Source organism: Corythoichthys intestinalis, chromosome 3, assembly GCF_030265065.1.
Source record: "Corythoichthys intestinalis isolate RoL2023-P3 chromosome 3, ASM3026506v1, whole genome shotgun sequence".
In the NCBI taxonomy this organism is placed as follows: Eukaryota; Metazoa; Chordata; class Actinopteri; order Syngnathiformes; family Syngnathidae; genus Corythoichthys; species Corythoichthys intestinalis.
The window spans coordinates 52,437,911-52,458,910 of NC_080397.1; the positions used below are offsets into that span (position 1 = coordinate 52,437,911).

General features: G+C 40.3%; 1 protein-coding gene across 1 annotated transcript in view; it reads right to left on the reverse strand.

Annotated features, from left to right (window-relative positions):
- Positions 1 to 16,198, reverse strand: part of iqgap2 (IQ motif containing GTPase activating protein 2) — a 91,095-nt gene extending 74,897 nt beyond the window's left edge. Inside the window, exons 1-2 of the mRNA XM_057832482.1 lie at positions 15,899 to 16,198; positions 4,860 to 4,959 (exon numbers count right to left, since the gene is read on the reverse strand). Of these exons, the coding sequence (XP_057688465.1) occupies positions 4,860 to 4,959; positions 15,899 to 15,944 (146 nt within the window). The 5' untranslated portion in view covers positions 15,945 to 16,198. The remainder of the gene's footprint in view (positions 1 to 4,859; positions 4,960 to 15,898) is intronic.
- Between the last annotated feature and the right edge of the window lie 4,802 nt (positions 16,199 to 21,000).

Here is a 21,000-nt window from a genome sequence, read left to right on the forward strand (position 1 = left end):
GACAAAATCCATTTAATGAATTTTAATGCTTCTTAATGACCTGCACAAATCCTGTATGAACATTTTATATTTTAACCGTGCAATAAGGGTGTGGATTTCTATAAATAGAAATAAATAGAATAAATAGAAAACGAATGGCACACGTTCTGTTTTTTGCAATGCTCTTTTCATAGGAAATAGACACAGAATTGGACATGAGTGGATTCAATCCTTGTTCAAAGAACACCGACTGCTGACCCCAAAGCATAAAACCTAATCCCTTGCTCTTGCGGCTTCATTAGAAATCCTAATCCTAATCCAATTTGACGCCGTTTCCTGAGTAGAGAAACAATGCTTTATTTTCACAAATAACAAGACTAGTTAGGGGAGTAGCACAGGAAGTTAGAATGAAACTGTTGAGCTTGAAGGAAGCAGCTGTTTGTGTCGGGGGGCCCTCGGGACAGCAAAGCAAGACTTCCACAAAATTTATCAACAACACTAATAACAAAATTGATGCCTTCATAATATAAGTAATCAGGGTTTTTCCGCTTGGTCAAACCAGAATATTTTATGACATTGCAAATAATAGCGGCTAAATTCAAGTGCAAGTTAAACTGTAAGACTGGCAGATGAAAAATGGATGTCTGCAGTGTACACTGTACTATGATAAATGTCAAGAATCGAAACTTTTGGGCAGGTAAAGACTTGAGCGGAAGTGGTTTGTCTTCAGGCACGTGTCACGACAAAGACAAACCTTTTCCTTGTCGTGTTGTTAGAATAAGTAACTGAAAGCATATACTGTATATTGCATGTATAGACACACGCGAACAAATTATATTTTGATAAGAGACAATTTTGTTCCTGAGCCGTGACACTGACCCTGACCAGTGTGTGTGTGCCCAATCTAAGGTAACTGAATTTTGCATGCCATGTCAGATGAAGAACGGCTCCAGTATCGGTTCATACATTGGCTATTTTGTTTTGCTCAATTTTATTTTTTTATTTATTTTTTGAGTGCTTGGCTGCAATGCAAGAGCACGCTCTGTTTGGACATTAACGTCTGCCAGTTGTTTGTTTATAAATTGTATATACTCAAGGGGGCTGGGCACCTCGATGCATGACACAAAATAGGTGAATACATTTTAAACTATTATATTTTGTGTCTTATAAGTCCTCGTGGGCTGGATATCTTTAGTGTTCCATGACACCAAATAAGTATTAATCATCACATTGGAAAAGCTAGAAACTTTTTTTTTCTGCATGCATTTATTGCTTATTTGTGTACCGTAATTTCCCGAATATAAGGCGCACCCGTGTATAATGCGCACCCCAAATTTACTTGCAAAATCTAGGGAAAATTATTGTGAAAAGCGATATATAAGTATAACACCATTTACCATTACCCATTTATAACGCGCACCCTAATTTTAGCAAACAGAGCTCGTGTAGAGATACAGAAATGTCATTTTACTGACTGGCGAAACACAGCACAAGCATAGCACATTGGTAGTTCAAAACATTACCATAAACTAAGCCTGAACGATATATCGTTTAAACATCGCCGTCGCGTTGTGCGCATGCGCGATAGTCCCATTGCAAGGACGTGCGATTGTTTTTTTTTTCTTTTCCAATCCACAAACCTCTGATCTGCTTCATTCGCTCGCACAGCCTCTCTCACCCCCTTTCCCAGCTCTGTCACTGCGGCACTTGCTTATTAAAGTTAACGATGGCTTTGATCTGGTCAAAGAAGCCGGGCAGCAATCTGTCAATCGTCGTTTAACTTGTTAAACAGTTTCTGCAAAGAAGCGCGGGCTGGAATGAATGTGTGTGTCTGTGGGGGAAGAATGTGGAGACGTTCGAGACATAAAATAAACGCCAGAAGTGATTATGAGGAGTTTGTAATTTCTACATGTCACTCCAAGAGTTACAGCCATGTTAGGGAAACAAAAGCATTTAATAAAGCCAAGCATTTTCTACTACAGTACTTTATTCTTGTTTAAAAATGATTCAGTGGGACAGTTATGTTTAAAACTGATCATAATTATTACATTTGAAGTATTTATAAAGCATTTATTAACATGTACAGTGGGGAGAACAAGTAGTTGATACACTGCCCATGGGAAAACCCATCCCATGGGCAGTGCCATGGGCAGTGTATCAAATACTTGTTCTCCCCACTGTATGGGAGAACAAGTATTTGATACACTGCCAATGGGTTTTCCCATTGACTGTGTATCAAATACTTGTTCTCCACACTGTATTATATATATATATATACAGTGGTACCTCTACATACGATCACTTCGACACACGATCTTTTCGACATCCGACGTAAAATTTGAGCCGCCATTTGTTTCTACATCCGACGAGTTGCTCGAAATACGACGACATGACAGCACTGCAAACGAACGCACGGTGGATTTTCTTGTGTGAGAAATCAACACAGTTTTCAAAAAAAGTTGATACAGTTGGAGAAACAAGGAAAAAAGTGATGCTTACCTTTGAAATGAAGATGCAAGTTATAGAAAAATATGAGCTTGGGGTGCGCGTCCCTGAACTGGCTCAACAATACAGCTCCATGGTCCTCTTCCGACCACCGTTCGCCACTATTTCTAAGTTAAGGTGACAATTATTATTGTGGTAACATTGCCAAGGAAATCGCCAGCTTCGTCACGTTTTTATCATTTATTTAAGAACTTATCCAACACAAAACGCCCATTGTCTTAAGCAGTTGACCGCTCTCAAGAAAACGAAAGTATTATCTCTACCGCACCGACCTATCTCACTGAGACGTCACCTTCGCGGTGCGTTCAGGGACAGTAAAAAGTGTCCGCCATATTAGAATCCGATTCGTTACATTATTTACAGGAATAATTATTAATTATTCTTCTTATTATTATATTATTCTGAATTATTTATTTATAACTTATTTGTTTTTCTATGTTTAATTGCCATTTGTAACAGTGCCAGCAGTATTTATTAAGAATTTAGTGTATGTTTTTAGGCTTTGGAACGAATTAATGGAATTATAATGTATTCCTATGGGAAAATCCTGCTCGACATACGATCATTTCGACTTACAAACAAGGTCCTGGAACGAATTAAATTCGTATGTAGAGGTACCACTGTATATATATATATACTGTGTATATGTATACGCAGTGGGGAGAACAAGTATTTGATACACTGCCAATGGGAAAACCAATTGGCAGTGTACCAAATACTTATTCTCCCCACTGTATATATATTTTTTAAATCATACTTTGGGGGAAAAAAGTGAGAAAAAACATGTCTTACATGTATCTCTTTCCAGCGCTAGATGCTAAGTGCTAACCCTAACCCACAAAAATGGACGGAGTATGCGCTACTTCGCGGTTTTTCACTTATCGCGGCGGATTCTGGTCCCTATTAACCGCGAAAAACGATGGAATACTGTACACTGTGGTCATGATGAGTCATCCAGTCTTTCCAAAGAATTCAAGTCATCTAGTAAAAACTTCTTTAAAAAAAATTTTTTTAAATTTTTTTTAATATCGCAATATGATATCGCAATATATCGCAAACCCCCAAAAAATCGCAGCAATAGTTTTTTCCATTATCGTTCAGGCCTACCATAAACTGGCAATATTTACGGTAATAATATGATCTGACAACTTTTCCAATTTACCAGAATCTAGGAGAAAACAAAACAGATGTGACTTTTCTTTTAAAGGCTGCTGTATAACTTGCTTGTTTCATCATGATGAATAAATGTTTCTTCCATGGATTGATACGGTAAAATGAAAGTGAGAACGTAAGTCGGAAATCTGTGAGAGCTCATCGCTGTCAAAACGACAGTAACAATAGGAACTATTGTTATTTGGGTTTGAGTTTCCTGAGGGACAGATGTAGTTGACGGACACAGGAAGTGTGTGCTTACGTTTGTTATGGTCCGAGTTGCGGTGCTGCAATAAACGTTGACTCAAATGAGTTCAATAAACTAAATTCTGTCCTTTATGAAGAGTGAAAAAAGCGGAATTTCACACAGACGAAATCATTCAGCCGATTAGAGTGAAGTATTACTGAAACAAAATGGTGACGTCACATACCGTAATGGTCGGCAACGGGTCGCCGCATACATTTCTTCAACACAACGTGGCCGTGTCAATAAAAAAAAAAAAAAACTGTTTATATATACATGTAATACATATATATTCCTGTCTCCATCCATGTACCCGTTTATAATGCGCACCACGGTTTTACAAGTTGATTTTGGGGGGGAAAAAGTGCACTATATTCGGGAAATTACGGTAATGATTTCTGGTCACCAATTACCAATAAACCTGCCCTATGCACAAATGTATTTGTTAGGCCTACTTCATAATGTAATGTGATGTTCTGTTATACTTAAAATATTTGTTTTGAATCTCTCAGGGATAGTTGAGAAATTACATCTTAAGTAAAACGAGAAGTCCTTTCTGCAAAGTCAGCACAACTCCAATTAGGAGTGTCTGCAGTAGCGTATAATCGTCTCGCATGCTAATTCAGTCTTCACCTGGCCAAGCAGCTTCATTCAAGCTTTCGTCATTTAAATACCTGTAGCTTTGCTTGTCTAGTATTTAACCGGCTTGCATCAATGTTGTTTTGGAATGTTTATGATATTTAACGAAAATGAACGACAAAAAAATAAATACATAAAATTGCAAAAATATTTTAACAAGGGTCCTTAAGCCCTGTATTGGCAATGTAACGCAACATTATTACTTTTTTTCTGATGAGAAATGCTTTATACTACTAATTACTGGAAAAACTAACATTACAGTGAGGCGTCAGAACCAACACTGAATACTTAACACCCGATGGCTTTAAAAAATACCTTGCAGCACCCGTTTTCATCTTACCGTTTGGCCTCTTCTAGGTGACACAGGTACTCATAGGCAATGTTCTGCCGCCGCCTCTCATCCATCTCCTCCGCTGACCGTCTTTCATCATCCTGAATGGCTGAAAAATGAATTACAGTACTGTTACTGCCTATTATCTTAAAAAACAGCACAACTGACTGAACATATAATGACACGCAAATAAAGGACATTAAATATAACTTGTAAAAAATCGTTAAAGTAATTTGTAGTTTTTGATCAAATTGACAATCTTAGGCTATGCCCCAGTGACAATTTAAAATGTTTGGGTGTCTACCAGCGCCATTGTTTTGGCCATCAGCCCAGTCCTGTGTGCTTTTTCAGTAAATAAAAGCACAGGGAAAACTGAATGTCACTTAACTAAAGATTTACATTCGAACATGTAAGAAAATGTACCCACCACTAGAGGTGTTCAAAATTTCCGATTCTTCAGATTATTCGCGATTCGGCCGTGGAAGATTCGAGAACGATTCACAAACATCCAAATTCCGATTATTGAAATATGCCAAGTAAAGCGGAAGTACAACACACTCAGCGCGCCGCGCGGTCTTCAGGACGCAATGACGAACGGAGCGACCGTAGCTAAACATCATGCTTCTCATTACCCGGCCCCTCGGGTAATGCCAATGCTCAACTCACGGCTCTAGCTCAACTCATGCCACGAGATAACAAACAACAACATACCTGACTGCTGCCGAAAAGCTGCTACAAAGTACATCCACATAATGTTACAGTAGATATTTTTTATATAGGACTAGATGCAATATAGATTCTGTAGCGTTAGCAGCACATCAACAGAAAGCTAGATATGGTCGTTAGTAAACGGCCGCCATCTTAAAGCAGTACACTTCCCTGCAAGGCTGTTGTAGCGAACCTTCCAAGCAAACCTAATTAACTTTTTATCTAAAATACTCCTAAATCGGTAAAATATTGACTTGAATCTATCTTTAAAATAGTTTTAAAACTTTTACATGTCGAAAGTAGACAAAAGGGAAATTATGGAATAACGGGAGCAATTTTAACAACTTTAATTGATTTGAATTTGATTCACAACATTAAATTAATTGAATGTAGTTTAAAGCTGCTGATACAGAATGGGGACTGGAGTTTTTTATTTACTGTTATTTTTGTATATTTGTTTACTGTTATATGTTAACTTGATACTGAAATTGTAGTTTGGTTTACCTGAGAGTATTTTTGAACAATTTTGGAACTAATGTACAAAACATTAAAAAAAAAAATAAAAAAAAAAAAAACAAGGAGGGGGGGTGCATCAATAATCGTTTTATAATCGAATCGGAGCCTCTGAATCGTAATCGTAATCGAATCGTTTGGTGCCCAAAGATTGCCAGCTCTACCCACCACATACATTTTTTAGGGATGTCCCCAATTCAATCCAGTGTTTGGAACTCGTACAATGATATTGTCAAAAGAAACCGAAAAACAGGTTTTGTAATATGCAACATCGAAACACATCTAGAAATAGCTGAAGAGGAAGTAAACACTGCTGGTAGGAAAACGCTATGCTAGCTGTCGTGGGAAGATAGGGGAGGTGGGAAGACAGCAGGGACTGAAGAAATCTTATCTTTCAGCCAGATTGCCGGAACCAAGCTAGCGCAATTCCAATGACCCGGGCGACGGAACCCCGACAACCCGGCCAAAAGGCCAAACTATGCGATCATCTTAGTTTTAACCTTGTACTGAGTCTTGTACCCACTCAATTTTAACAGCTGGAAAAAGGCCCAGCAACACAAGTTGACAGTTTATACAAAGTCGACAGCAATCATACAGCAAGGCAAAGCAGCAAAGATACCCAAGCGAGGATGACTGGATCCAGAGTCACTATATCACAAAAGATTCCCGAGAAAAGCCGCGCTAGAATTCAGTCTTTTGAAGGCTTTGGTGAGGCGGATTATGGTCCGGGAGAAGGGTTTGTTTGATGTTGTTTAGGGTAATTTTCCGTTGCAGGTTGGGCCGATGAGTCCATGCGTCACTGTTGCCAAGGCAATCAGAGTTGGAGATTTTGTCAGCCTCAGCGCAGAGTGCTCAAATTCTCAGCCGTGGAGCCTTCTTGTCATCTGGCGTTCATTGTGGCAAAACAGGATGTCCCGCCATTTGTTTGGGGCTGTCCAGAAGAGCTGATTGCGGGATTTGGTGGTGCAGACGTGGACTTGTAGATGTCTTGCCAATCAACTGCTTGTCAGCGTCAATCTCGCTCCGTCAGCTGCATAACGCGCCCGTTGGGATTCTGTATCTGTTATGCCCTTATCTGCCCATTGTCTTGGCACTGCAATTTCCAATCATTCCAAGTTCATAATATCAAATATATTCTGCTTGTTTTTCTTAAACTATGATATAAATGCTATCTATTTTATATTGGGTGTTTTAGAGTAATACAAACAGTCAAACTGAAAATATGGGAAAGGATACTTTTCTCTTCCCTTCAGTACTTGGTATCGGCATCCTCAAAATCAAGGGACTCGGGTGCAAAAATATGTAATCTGGACAAGTCTAATATTTTCTGTGATAAATTTCAAGAAACGTTTTACATCAACAGAAGTGGTTGATTAATTAATGAAGAGAATGCGCCGGTAAAATAATTTATATGAACAATCACACACGGACTGATGAAGACAGACTCTAGAACCTCCTGGAGAATCATTTTCCTACAATGAGCTAATGAACGGCTGTGCATGAGATTTAAACTGGGCACACGCAGTGGCCTCAGAGGCTCAGAGAGGCAAGTGGCTTCTGCTGGGATTTGAACTTTACCTGCAGTTCAAGGACTCCTCCCTTACAATTTATCTTGCAGCGGCCTAATCCAATCACTTCTTATTTCTGAATGAGTGAAAGCCTATTTATATGGGCTGAGCAATCTCCCCCAAATTGTTGGGGCTTTCTTTCAGTGCCACTGACGATCATAGACGTCCAGTCATGTGGCTCTTTTCATCCTGCTGCCCGGAGAATTCACATTAGTTTGTCACACGTAGACGTCCAGGTATGCATCTGGGAAATTAAAAAAAGGGACCAGTTGGCCCCCCCTGTGTCTGAAAAGGGGGCCAAATTCTAAAATTGATGGGGCCCGATTTAACTACATTGCCGAAGTATACAAAACTGATTGAAATAAACCAAAATACATTCATTCGAGCATGATATTTCTAAATTGCAAATGAAAAACCATTATTTGAGTAAAATCTATTTTTCTAATATATCAACGAACAATTTTAATTCAATTTTAATTTAATTGGAACGCACCGAAACAAATGCAAGGTGATTATGGCTAGATTAGAGGTTAGATCTTTTGCCTGAACCCGACCCGAATTCACGTTCGGGTTGGGTCGGGCCGCCGCGCCGGACTAATAAATTAATAAATTGTATTTTTTAAAAATGGGATAAAACCGAGAGCAGGCACTCTGTATAGTGCATTTGCTTGTGCATCCAGAAGCGCCGCCCGCTTTTTCTTCATCTCCTCCCCCTGTGGCACTTACGATTCGTTACGAAAGACACTTTTATTTATGCACACAAAGGCAACAGAAATGTGATCCTTTTGAATCTTCTCCACTGTGTGTCTGCAAAACTGCATGTTTTTTTTTTTTATATATATATTAAACTTTCCCAGCGTTATTTCGTTGTGTAAGTGCTTTTATAATGATCATAAAAATATGTACACTATTTAAACATTGAGAAAACTTGCATTTTTTTTCTGCCAACTGAGAATTCGTTACGAAAGACGCTTTTATTTATGCACACAAAGGCAACACAAATGTGATTCTTTTGAATCTTCTCCTCTGTGTGTCTGCAAAACCGCATGTCTTTTTTTTTTTAATATTAAACTTTCCCGGCGTTATTTTGTTGTGTAAATGCTTTTATAATGATCATAAAAATATGTAGACTATTTAAACATTAAGAAAATTTGCGGTTTTCTGCCAACTCGAAGAAATGAAAATAAATTGCTGCTGCTGCGTTTTTTTTTTGCGTCACTCCAACAAATAAAAAATAAAAATCGGGTTTTTCGGGCTAGGTAGGGCCTGCAAATCTAGTTAATTGATCGGGCTCGGGCCGGGTCGGGCTTCAATACCAGTGGGCCGTGTTGGGTCGGGCTGGATTTTTTTTAAGCCCAATCTAACCTCTAGGCTAGATATCGGTAAGGCAAGATGGCAGACGACTAAAGTTAAAACCTCTGAAGGAAAACGAACAGTTTTCAATTGCTGTTTAACTAAATTAATTTCTTTAGCTATTTTCACAGAAGTATGTCATATGTGGCGGAGATCATGTAGCAATATGCGCCAATCGTAATAGACTTGCGCCGGTGCTGGCGCAGTGGAGTTACAAAGTTGCGCCAGTGGCTGTCAAAATGCGTAAATGGCGCAAGGGCGCGGCCCAGATGCATCCCTGGATGTCCAATGGATTTGATCTGGGAGGGCTTGGTAGCAAATGAATAAATGTTCAAATAAAATCTGTCTTATTGCCATCAATGGCAGCCAATTTTTGAATAGTGAAGCAACATTTTGACATTGATCACAAAATGCAGGGGTTCTGGAAGTCACTCACAGCAAGGGGTGCTGGAGATCTTTTTTAGTTTTTCCTATCAAAAAACAGCTGTTTCGGTCCAATTTTTTTATGTTCGTGCGGGTTCTCCATAGAAGGCATGCACAATGGCAGTACACACGCATGCTAGTTAGTTTACGTACTATTACTACTAGGCTGCTACAAAGACAGCGATCTATTTCAGCTACAGTGTGTGTTGGAGTTTTTGTATTGGAAATAAAAGCTCCCATGTATTATAATGCAAATCCCCACAGCCAGACTGCGCAATGATACAAGAACACATTTGAAAACTAAAAGGGCCAATAAGCCTCGATTTAACTCCCGCTTTTCACAACACAAAAACAAAATGCACACGAATATCCAACAGCGCTCTGCACGGTGGCAGTTCAACAGAAACAATAATATGGCTATAATGCAAGAATGTCTTAGCTATTTGAAGACATCGAAGGACAATCATCTTCATTTTTTAACTCACATTGAATTTTAGAACATTTCACTGTTTTTGTCAAGAAAAAAATTGCTAATTCATTTTTATGCAATGTTAACGCCTCCTCCGTCAACAGTTTACTTTTCTGTTACAATAGCGCCTTATTCAACGTGACCCAGTAACAAGCAAGGTGTCAGGTGGTGTTATTATCAACAACAAATGTTTAATCCCAAATGTTCAATACACTTTAGTTTAAATGTTTTATTTATTTTTAACACATACACACTAAAACAGGAATGCACAAAAGCTATTTTTTCACCCAACACCAGGGTGTGCTGCAGCACCCTCAGCACCCTACTTCCCGCGCCATTGACAGAATGTGTTATTGGATTTCAATAGTAGATTGTGCAGCTGTACCAAATTTTCACAGGTCAGTGCAAAGTAAGGTTGTCAAAGGTATCAAAAAGTATCAAAGTATCGATAGTGAAAAGTTGTATCTGGATATGATTTTTGATTACAAAAGGATAGATACTCATTTATTTGTTTTTGCGGCAGCGCAGACCACCAGCAATTTGTTGTCCTGGGAGAAATTTGAATTTTGTACTACTCTTGATAGTAATAGAGGATATTTTCGCATTTTCCTTGTTAACTCACTGACAGTTGAGCACTCACAGCCAGATTTGTGACCCAAAATCAACAGGAAGTGACCTAGGAATGCCCCAAAATCAAAAGAAAGTGACCCTGCAGGATATTTAAATTCAGTTTCTATTGTCTACTTGAACCAAACTCATTTCAGTCCACAGCTTAGGGATGATAGGATGCTAGACGATTGGACGTTCTTCATTGTCAATGGCACAAATAGTTCATTTAAAAAAAAAAAAAAAACTTAAATTTGGCATTTTTATTTATGTAGTATCAAAAAAGGTGTCGCGTATTTTTTGAGTATCGATATTAAGTTGAAAATCTTAGTATAGGAACGAGACTAATGCAAAGGACACCAAATTTTCACAAGCAATGTATAGTCATGCACCGACACTGTGCTCACTTCTGCAAGACAAAGTGGTTCAACCAGTTGACAGCTTAGTCTTAAGTTAAACAATGTAATCCCAATGTGTTTATATTTTACAAATGTGATGTAGTATTCATTTATATTGTATATTTTATGTTGTATAACTTTAGTTCCTATGTGAATATTAGTTCCTACTTGTTTTGTTGTGGTAGGAGGGTTTTGTATTGAACACGGGGCCGTGTTGGTTATTATTATAGCAGAGAAGACAGCAGTAAATCAACAAAGACAAGTCAACTGTGCCCCGATCTACCACTCAAGAGATCTGATGGACTCAAAAAAAGGGGTTACGATTGCATATTAGTTTGAAAATCAACCGGATCCACCGTATTTTTACACGAGTGACTTCCGGTCTGCCCGATCCTAGCTACCGGTAGTAGGAGTGACGCAGGAGGGTCGCGTCTCGCGTCAAATAATAAACTCTGCCGTTCTTTTCGCGTGCGTCGTGTTGAGCCGCTTCTGGGACGCGTCTAACACGCGGCCGCACTGCGACTGGTGTGCATTGGCTGATTGACTTTAACGCCTGCGTTTCACTGCTTTCTTGCTGCGGCTACGTTGTCGCGCCGTTGACGTTTCTGGGTTATACTATCCTACCGTGTCGGTCCTCATTATAGTAGAGAAGACGGAGTTAATATAATCTACACAAAGAAACTGTAACCCGATCGACTCACAGCCTCGAAAAGTAAGGGTTACATTACGTCAGAAACTCGTTCGGTATGCCTCCGTTCCGAACAGAGCACCACGTACTGAAATGGTTCAATACAAATACATGTACGGTTACACCCTTACGTTGTGTGCATGGCATCTAATCACAATATTATTATGCAAGCTAACGTATAAAGAGGTTATCAGGAAATAAGAAAAGATTTGAAGCCTGCTTTGGCCAGTGGTTCAGAGGTGCAGTCCATTATCCACTTGTGCTAACCAACTAAGTTTGAGAGAAAATGAGCAACCCTATGCAACTTCAATGCTATATTATATGCCAGTTTGCATTCTCTTCATTTTATTTTTCAGACACTGACTCTCTTTCCTATACACATCTCTTCCATGCTCCATGTTGATAATGCTCCTGACCCTCTGGCCATTCATCCAGCTGTCCATGGCAGACAGCAAAACTAAAGACATGACCAATCAAACATAAGGGATTAAGTGGCACTCTCTAGAAAGGTGCTGCTGTATGGAGACATGCGCCGATTACGGTTTAAATGTATACGGTGGTATGAAAACCTCAAAGTTTCAAAACCGCAGCTGCAAGGCTCAACCCTCCCCCACCTGTTGTTGCTCAGTGTCAAAAAGTCAGTTGTGCTACACGATGGCTGGAGGAGGTGAAACTCCATCAAAGAAAAACAAATCGCTGGTTCGGGACTACTTCGGCTACAGAAAAGTTACAGACGGCCGCGGCTTAGAGGAGGAGGGCCAATCAACATGTAAAACATGTTTGGGGACGGTGGCTGCCGAGGAGGCAATAACTCATATATATATATGATTTCGCATTTATATTAAACGAAAGGTTAGTAAACACTGTCATAAATGTTTCCCACCAGCTACGAGAGTTAACTCCAGCGTGTTTAGTGTGTCTAGCGGTGGTAAAACATGGTGTGGCAAATGAGTTGAGAAAGAGTGTGTGTATAATGTAAACATGATACGAGTTGTACACACATTCTTTTTACGGAAAATAATTCAATTATTTTTTTTCTGACATGGTAATGTTGAGCTGTGGCTATAGGTTTAGGCTCACATAAAGGACTGCATTTATTTTAATTTTATTTAGATTTTTTTTTTTACTTAACATTATACTTATGTTCCAATTTGCTAAGATGTTTTGAAAAATGAAAATCCTGGTCAATGGAATATTTTTCTTTAAACCAGATATCTCAAAGTAACACATTTCAGAGCTGCAGTTGCAATACAGTGAAACCGTGATATTTTGGCTTAAGGTTACCATACCGTCAGAATATCATACTGGCATGTGCCGGTATGATATTCTGACGGTATGATAACCTTAAGCCAAAATATCATGGTTAAATAAATTAAATATAGAAAAATACCAAAAATATTCTTAATTAGAATAAATGCAGTCCTTGAGAGTGAGCCTAAACCCACAGTCACAGCTCAACATTACCACCATCAGAACAAAAATAATTGAATTATTTTCCATATAAAGCACATGTGTATGACTCGTATCATGTTAACATTATAGACACTCTTTCTCAACACAGACAGTTCTTAGAAAATAAACACCATGTTTTACCACCGCTAGACATACTAAACACATTGGAGTTTAACTCTCGTAGCTGGTGGGAAACGTTAATGTCAGTGTTTACTAACCTTTAATTTTTTATAAATGCGAAATCATATTGGAGGTATGCAGCCACCCTTCGCAAACAGGATTTACACGTTGGTTGGCCCTCCTCCTCAAAGCCGCGGCCATCTGTAATTTATGCAGGCGAAGTATTCCCATACCAGCGATTTTGTTTTCTTCGATGGGGGGGGAAAAGTTCAAGAGTTTCACCTCCTCCAGCCATCGTGTAGCACAGCTGACTCACTGGGCGACAACAGGTGGATGAGGGTTGAGCAAGGGATTTCTCCATGCATTTTTGGGACATAAAAAATAGCTAATACCTTAGGGACAGTATGATGGAAAATTTTTGCGATTTTGAAACCTTGACGTTTTCTTACCACAGTATACCTTGAAACCAGTAATCGGCACATGCCTTATACTGGCACCTGCCTAGGTGTATGTATATGTGCCAAAAGGAACACACTGATATTCTCATTCAATTAATATCCACAATCGGTCCAAGTGATGGTCAACAAACTCCCAAAGAAATATCATGATTCATTGAAAATACATTACAGCTGTCATGCTGCAAAGCTGTTGTCAATAAAAACGTTTTAATTTGACCCCAAAATACTTGATCATTTAAAAAAAATAGATAAATAAATAAATCTTGATGGCCATTTTTATAATGGTGGTATTTCACCACGACAAAAATACGTGTGTGAAAAGAACGGAAAGGATTGGGAACCTCTTGGTACCTCACGATACGATATGTGATACAAAGCTAACGATAACGATGATCTGACGATATGGTGATACAATGATTATCGATACATTGGTGGGAAAATAATTCTAGAATATTCTACAAACAACTAATAAACAGAAAAAATAAGCTTCTGCTGTAAATTTGAATGTGTTTATCACTAGTAGACGTCCAATTCATTTCAACAGGGAGGGTGGCAGCGAATAAACAAATTGAACGTCTATGGCCGTTAATGGCAGCCAATGCCAGGCAATGAGGTAATTTTGGGCCATTTAAGGTCATTTACCTGTTGATTTTCAGTTACTTCCTGTTGATTTTGGGTAGTTTAATGGGTCACTTCCTGTTTATTTTGAGTTACAGAACAGGAACTTGTAAATGCCCTTAAAATCAGACGTTCCCAGTCTAAACGGATTAGGCGTCGAGCACTGTCAATGCAGCCTTAGAGTTAACTGAGACACTATTATGGTGGAAGATTTTGGTAGCAACTTGTTGGTTAATTATTTTTTCAGACATTGACACCTTTTTAAAACGATATAGCGATTCTTGGCAGGAGCATATCGATAACCTTTTGGGATACAAAGTATCACGATATATCACCATTTCCATATTTTGTCAGACCCCTAGTTTCACCATCAAATTGTATGATGTTGTGGTATTTTTACAATTGTGGTTTATTGACAAATGCAAATGTATATTGCACTTAGGGGTGTTTTTATTTTTTTATTAAAAAAAGGGGGGGGGGGGAATTCTGAGAGATATCGCCATATCGTATCGATTCAAAATCTGTATGTATCGGTCGTTACACGTGTGTTTTTGGTGGAAATAAACAACTTAGTGGCTGCTCTTTTACTCCTGTCCAGTAGTTGGCAATGCATGTATCGTAAACGATATTGGAAAATCGTGCTTGAGAGAAAATAATCGGGATTTTCTTGTTAGTCAAAATCGAACAGCTCTACTGCACATGGTCCGAATATCTAAGTGAAGCTACCACACACAAGACATGGTGACTAATATGAAGACTTCCTGCACTTTTGTACAGTTATATTTAACCCACAGGATGAGGTTTGCAGCCTTTGTGTGCACATCATCATGGGACTTTGGTTATTGGCTCTTTGGTGTTGACTCATGTTTTTTTTCCCAGCTGCAGTGTCCTTCTCTCCAACAGTGCAAGGAGAATTGAGGAAAACAAACCTACTACATACAGCTTGTTGAACTGAATGCAAGACCCAGGATAACTTGATTTCATTTAGTTAATTTTTCAGTTTGCATTACGCTGCGAAGCCTATATGCAAATTAAAACACTCCAAGTTAATATTTGGATAGCGTTTGTGTAAAACTAACATTTGTGCCGTTTCCCTGCAGACACAACTCCCCATCATACGTGTATGCAAACCAGCACAGTGCTGATGACACAATTGATTGGCCTTATCTTTCAAGTTACACTTTGCCCTCATGTTTACCCTGACAAGAGATCTACCTCAAGAGCTGACTAGACAACGAAGCCTTGTGATCTGATGATTTTATTGGACCATATGAGACTATCACTATACTCCAGTGGGGCAGTTAGTATGATATTTAAACTATGAGAAAAGACCTTATGTGTGGGAATAACTGATATGCTGATTGCTGAATAAATAAGGGAGAATCAAAGGGAACTCAAAATCTAGTCCAAAAATTACACAACGTGTATTAAGGAGCAACAGTAACTCATCTGTCGTCCTTTTTTTTTTTTTTTTTTTTTAAATAAACGTCCCATATGTTGTTACTATTGAGTATATTTTTATGGAGCAGACACACCTACTAGTGCAGGAGGAGGAAAACGCTGCTCAACCACCTGCTGCTCATCAAACCAGCTGACACAGTTTCTTTACCGAAGTTTTTAAATAAGATTTGAATACATAAATAAAATACACAAAATTTAAAAAGCACTACTTACTTCCATAACGTGGTTTATGTAGAGTAGCCGTTTCTTCATGATACATCCTGCCTCGTTTCCTCAAGCGGTAGTCCACGCGTCCCAACCGCCTGCAACTTTTCAATGTTAAACGTACAATAAGGTGTGTCGAGTTGTTAATAAATTCAGTCCAGCTAACCGAGGTATTTATTTAAAAAGAAAAAAAAAGAGAAAAAAAAAACTAAGAAGAGGCACAAATCTTCAGAACTCCCCCTTGTGAGCACCAGTGCACATGGCGTGCTCCTCTTTGATGTGACTCCTCAACAAACTGACTATGACGTAGGAAGTGACTTAATAGGTTCATATTTATATGGACACGAAAGGCAAGGGAGTAACTCCTTTGCGTCATCTGCCGGCCAAAAAGTGTCAATGTGTTGCGTTCAAGGCTTTGGGCATAAAATCGGAAAAACCGTAACTCGATCCTTCTCTCCATGGCAGCTCCATTAATGGCGCATTGGCGCCTTCTACTGTTCTAACATTTCATCCATAGGCTCGGTACAACGTTCTCCATTCAACACCTAAAAACCCCGTGTCTTTGAAAAAAATAGAAAGTAAAAGAAAATTAAAGAAAACAAAAGAAAAACAACACATTATGTACAGTACAGTATACAGTACTGGCCAAAAGTATTGGCACCCCTGCAATTATGTCAGATAATGCTTAATTTCTCCCAGAAAACGATTGCAATTACAAATGCTTGGTAGTGATATCTTCCTTTATTGCTTGCAATGAAAAAACACAAAAGAGAATGGGGATTTTTTAAAAATCATTATCATTTTACACAAAATTCCAAAAATGGACCAGACAAAAAGTATTGGCACCCTTTGAAAAATCATGTGATCCTTCTCTAATTTATGTAATCAACAGCACCTGTTACTTACCTGTGGCACTTAACAGGTGGTATCAATAACTAATAACACGTGCGGCCAGTTAAAATGGATTAAAGTTGACTCAACCTCTGTCCTTGTGTGTACCACGAGAGACAGCGAGAACCAAAAGTGGTATTTGCCATGTGGCAAAAAAATATGGCATGGCAAAATATAAATTGCCACATGGCAAAAAAAAATGCTATATGGCAAAAAAAAATTGCCACATGGCAAAAAAAAATGCCACATGGCAAATCATTTTTGCCGCATGGCAAAAAAAATGCCACATGGCAAAAACATAGGCAAAAAAATTTTGCCACATGGCACCCATTGGCACCCCTGCAATTATGTCAGGTAATGTTTAATTTCTCCCAGAAAATGATTGCAATTACAAATGCTTGGTAGTAATATCTTCATTTATTGCTTGCAATGAAAAAACACAAAAGAGAATGGGGACAATTTTTTTAAATCATTATCATTTTACACAAAACTCCAAAAATGGACCGGACAAACGTATTGGCACCCTTTGAAAAATCATGTGATGCTTCTCTAATTTGTGTAATCAACAGCACCTGTTACTTACCTGTGGTACATAACAGGTGGTAGCAATAACTAAATCACACTTGCAGCCAATTAAAATGGATTAAAGTTGACTCAAACTCTGTCTTCTGTCCTTGTGTGTACCACATTGAGCTTGGAGAAAAGAAATAAGACCAAAGAACTGTCTGAGGACTTGAGAAGCCTAATTTTGAGGAAGCATGGGCAATCTCAAGGCTAAAAGTCCATCTCCAAAGACCTGAGTATTCCTGTGTCTACTGTGTGGAGTGTCATCAATAAGTGTAAAGCCCATGGTACTGTGGCTAACCTCCCTAGATGTGGACGGAAAAGAAAAATTGACGAGAGATTTCAACCAAAGATTGTGGATAAAGAACCTCGACTAATATCCAAACAAGTTCAGGCTGTCCTGTATTCCGAGGGTACAACAGTGTCAACCCGGACTATCCGTCGGCGTCTGAATGAAAAGGGACTTTATGGTAGGATATCTAGGAAGACCCCACTTCTGACCCAGAGACATAAAAAAGCCAGGCTGTTTGCCAAAACTTACCTGAGAAAGCCAAAACGTTTTGGAAAAATGCTCTCTGGTCAGATGAGAATAAAGTGGAGATTTTTGGGAAAAGGCATCAACATAGAGTTTACGGGACAAAAAAAAACGAGGCCTTCAAAGAAAAGAACACGGTCCCCACAGTCAAACATGGCGGAGGTTCCCTGATGTTTTGGGGGTGCTTTGCTGCCTCTGACACTTGACTGCTTGACCGTGAGCATGGCATTATGAAGTCTGAAGACTACCAAAAAATTTTGCAGCATAACGTAGGGCCCAGTTTGAGAAAGCTGGGTCTCCCTCAGAGGTCATGGGTCTTCCAGCAGGAAAATGACCCAAAATTCACTTCAAAAAGCACTGGAAAATGGTTTGAGAACAAGCACTGGAGACTTCTAAAGTGGCCAGCAATGAGTCCAGACCTGAATTCCATAGAACACCAGTGGAGAGATCTGAATATTGCAGTTTGGAGAAGGCACCCTTCAAATCTCAGAGACATGTAGCAGTTGTCCAAAGAAGAATGGTCTAAAATTCCAGCAGAGCACTGTAAGAATCTCATTGATGGATACCAGAAGCGGTTGTTTGCAGTTATTTTGTCTAAAGGTTGTGCTACCAAGTATTAGGCTGAGGGTGCCAATACTTTTGTCCGGCCCATTTTTGGAGTTTTGTGTAAAATGATAATGATTGCATTTTTTTTTTCATACTCTTTTGTGTTTTTTCATTGCAAACATAATAAATGAACATAATACTACCATAGCATTTGTAATCGCAATCATTTTCTGGGAGAAATTAAGAATTATCTGACAGAACTGCAGGGATGCCAATACTTTTGGCTAGCACTGTAGAGATTGAAGGAAGAAAAACTCAAAGACTGAGTCACATTGCAGAAACGTGCGGTACGAATCATACATAAGGTTGGATTTCTCGATCACACCCACCGTTTATTTGCTCACTCAAAACTATTAAAAATCAAAGATCTTGTAAACTATCATACAGCTATAATGCTATTTAAAGCAAAAAATGAATTACTGCCCCATAATTTACAAAACCTATTTAAGGTTCGTGAGAATATCCATAGTCTGCGAGGCTCTGGAGATTTTATGTTGCCAAGATTTCGAACTACTTGCAAACGTTTTCGTGTGTCTGTATGTGGAGTGAAACTCTGGAACAATTTAGACAATCATTTCAAGCAGTGTCAGAATATCAAAAAATTTAAATCGTTGTATAAAAATATGGTCTGGTCACAATATAATGACATTTGCTGACAATGTGTGTTGCTGTTTTTGTCAATTGGTGTAAATATTGAAATTATTGTGAATGAGCCAACATTAGTTGGTTGTCTGTTGGTTCAGTTGTTTTTGTCTGTTTTTCCTTTTTTCTTCTGTTTCATTGTGTGGACAGGAGTATCCCACGAGTAAGGATGCTGGACAAAGATCAGGGGTGGGACAAAATAAGTTTTTTCTTCTTCCCACTCCCTTTCGAGTGCAATTATTTTTGTTGAATTATATTGTATGTTTTTTGTTTCTTTTGTGTGTGCATGCTCGAAATAAAAAAGTTTCATCATCATCACAGCCAGAAAGTGTTCATGACAGATTTCTATTCACTATTCCCTCCTCCCAATTAAAGTCTGTCACAGTCACAGCAAATTATACTGGAAAGCTGGTTAAACTGTAAGTTATGTTGTTGCAAGGTGTGTTAAATTCTTGTTCATGCGCCCCTTTTGATCTATCAGCACCTGCCCCTCCATTGGTCTCTGCACGGCCCTGCGTTAGAAATCTGCTCCATTTTACCTGGGAGGGTTGGCAACGAATGATCATTGCCAGTCCAAACAGATCGGGCATTTAGCGCCGTTAATGGCAGCCAATGAGTTAAATGAGTGCTCTATGAAGGGTTAACCTTTTGTCCTCTTTGCTTATCCCAAACTCTACCCTGTGAACACTAAGTCGATTTTTCATGGATTATTTGGCCGAATTGAGTGTTTATTTTTCAGATGACCTTTTACTTTTACTCCCTACTTATAGACAGAGATAGTATCCGAACTTTGCACACTTAAAAAAAATAGCCATCTCTGCACCTTTTTTAAATGCACCACACATCATACTCCACAGGAGAGCTCTGGCAAAGGGCGGTGGGACGGGCGGCTGGGCAGAAGCTCCATGCTGCGGTCCCACTGCCCCAAGCCAAGCTCTCCTATTTTAATGCATACATTGCACTACCCTCCCCTCACACCCCCATCACGGTGCTGGGTGATGGCTGCCAGTCGGGAACCTGGCAGCCACAGTAATAGGGTGGTAGGTGGGTCCCACACTTTTTTATATGGCGTGGCTCCTGGGGTGTGGCCTCCCCTCTGCCTCGGCTGCCGGCCGCGGGAGTAGGTTGGGGGGTCGGGTCTCCGATCTTGCATCGCCCCGTGGCAGTTCCTGGGCGTTCTCCTGCCTCCGCCTTCCCCTCTCTTCTCTGGCTGGGCATCCGCCCTGCGCTCCGTCGCGGGTCGCTGGCTGGGCGCCGGTGTATCAGCGGGGTGTCGCCTGCACCGGCGGGGGACCCTGCCTTGCCTAGGGCTTGGTGGGCCGCTGGGGGTCCCGTGGCGTGCCGTGCCGGTTGGGGGGCTGCGGCTGTGGCTCGTGGCCCGGGTGGGCGGGCGGGGGTGGGTGTAGGCGTGGGGTTGGTGATGCGTCCCCTCCTGCCATCCCTGAGGGCCGGTTGATGGGTGCGCGGGTGGCCCGGGGGACCACCCTGGGTCCCGGGGGGGGGGGGGGACGATGGCTCCTTTGCTGGGCTGCGGGAGGAGGGATGGGCTGCGCATGGCCCCCCGCCCCCACGCCCGCCCTCCCTCCCCGGGCTGGCTGGGTGGGGGGCGTGGCCCTGGGTTGGCGCCCGCGCGGCTTCTCCGCCCGTCTGCGTGGCTGTCGCGCGCCCGGTGGGGCCTGCGTGCTGCTGGATGTGGTAGGGCATTCTCGGGTCGGGGGTCCCGGTGCCGGGATTGGCGATGCGGCGGCGTAGGGTTGGTCGCCAACAGGCTTACTCATAAGAGATTCACACGATTACTGGGTTCTAGATCACAGAACTGATTTGTGTACACTCTACCCCTTTCAATCACTTAGCTTATAGGCTTATAGACACC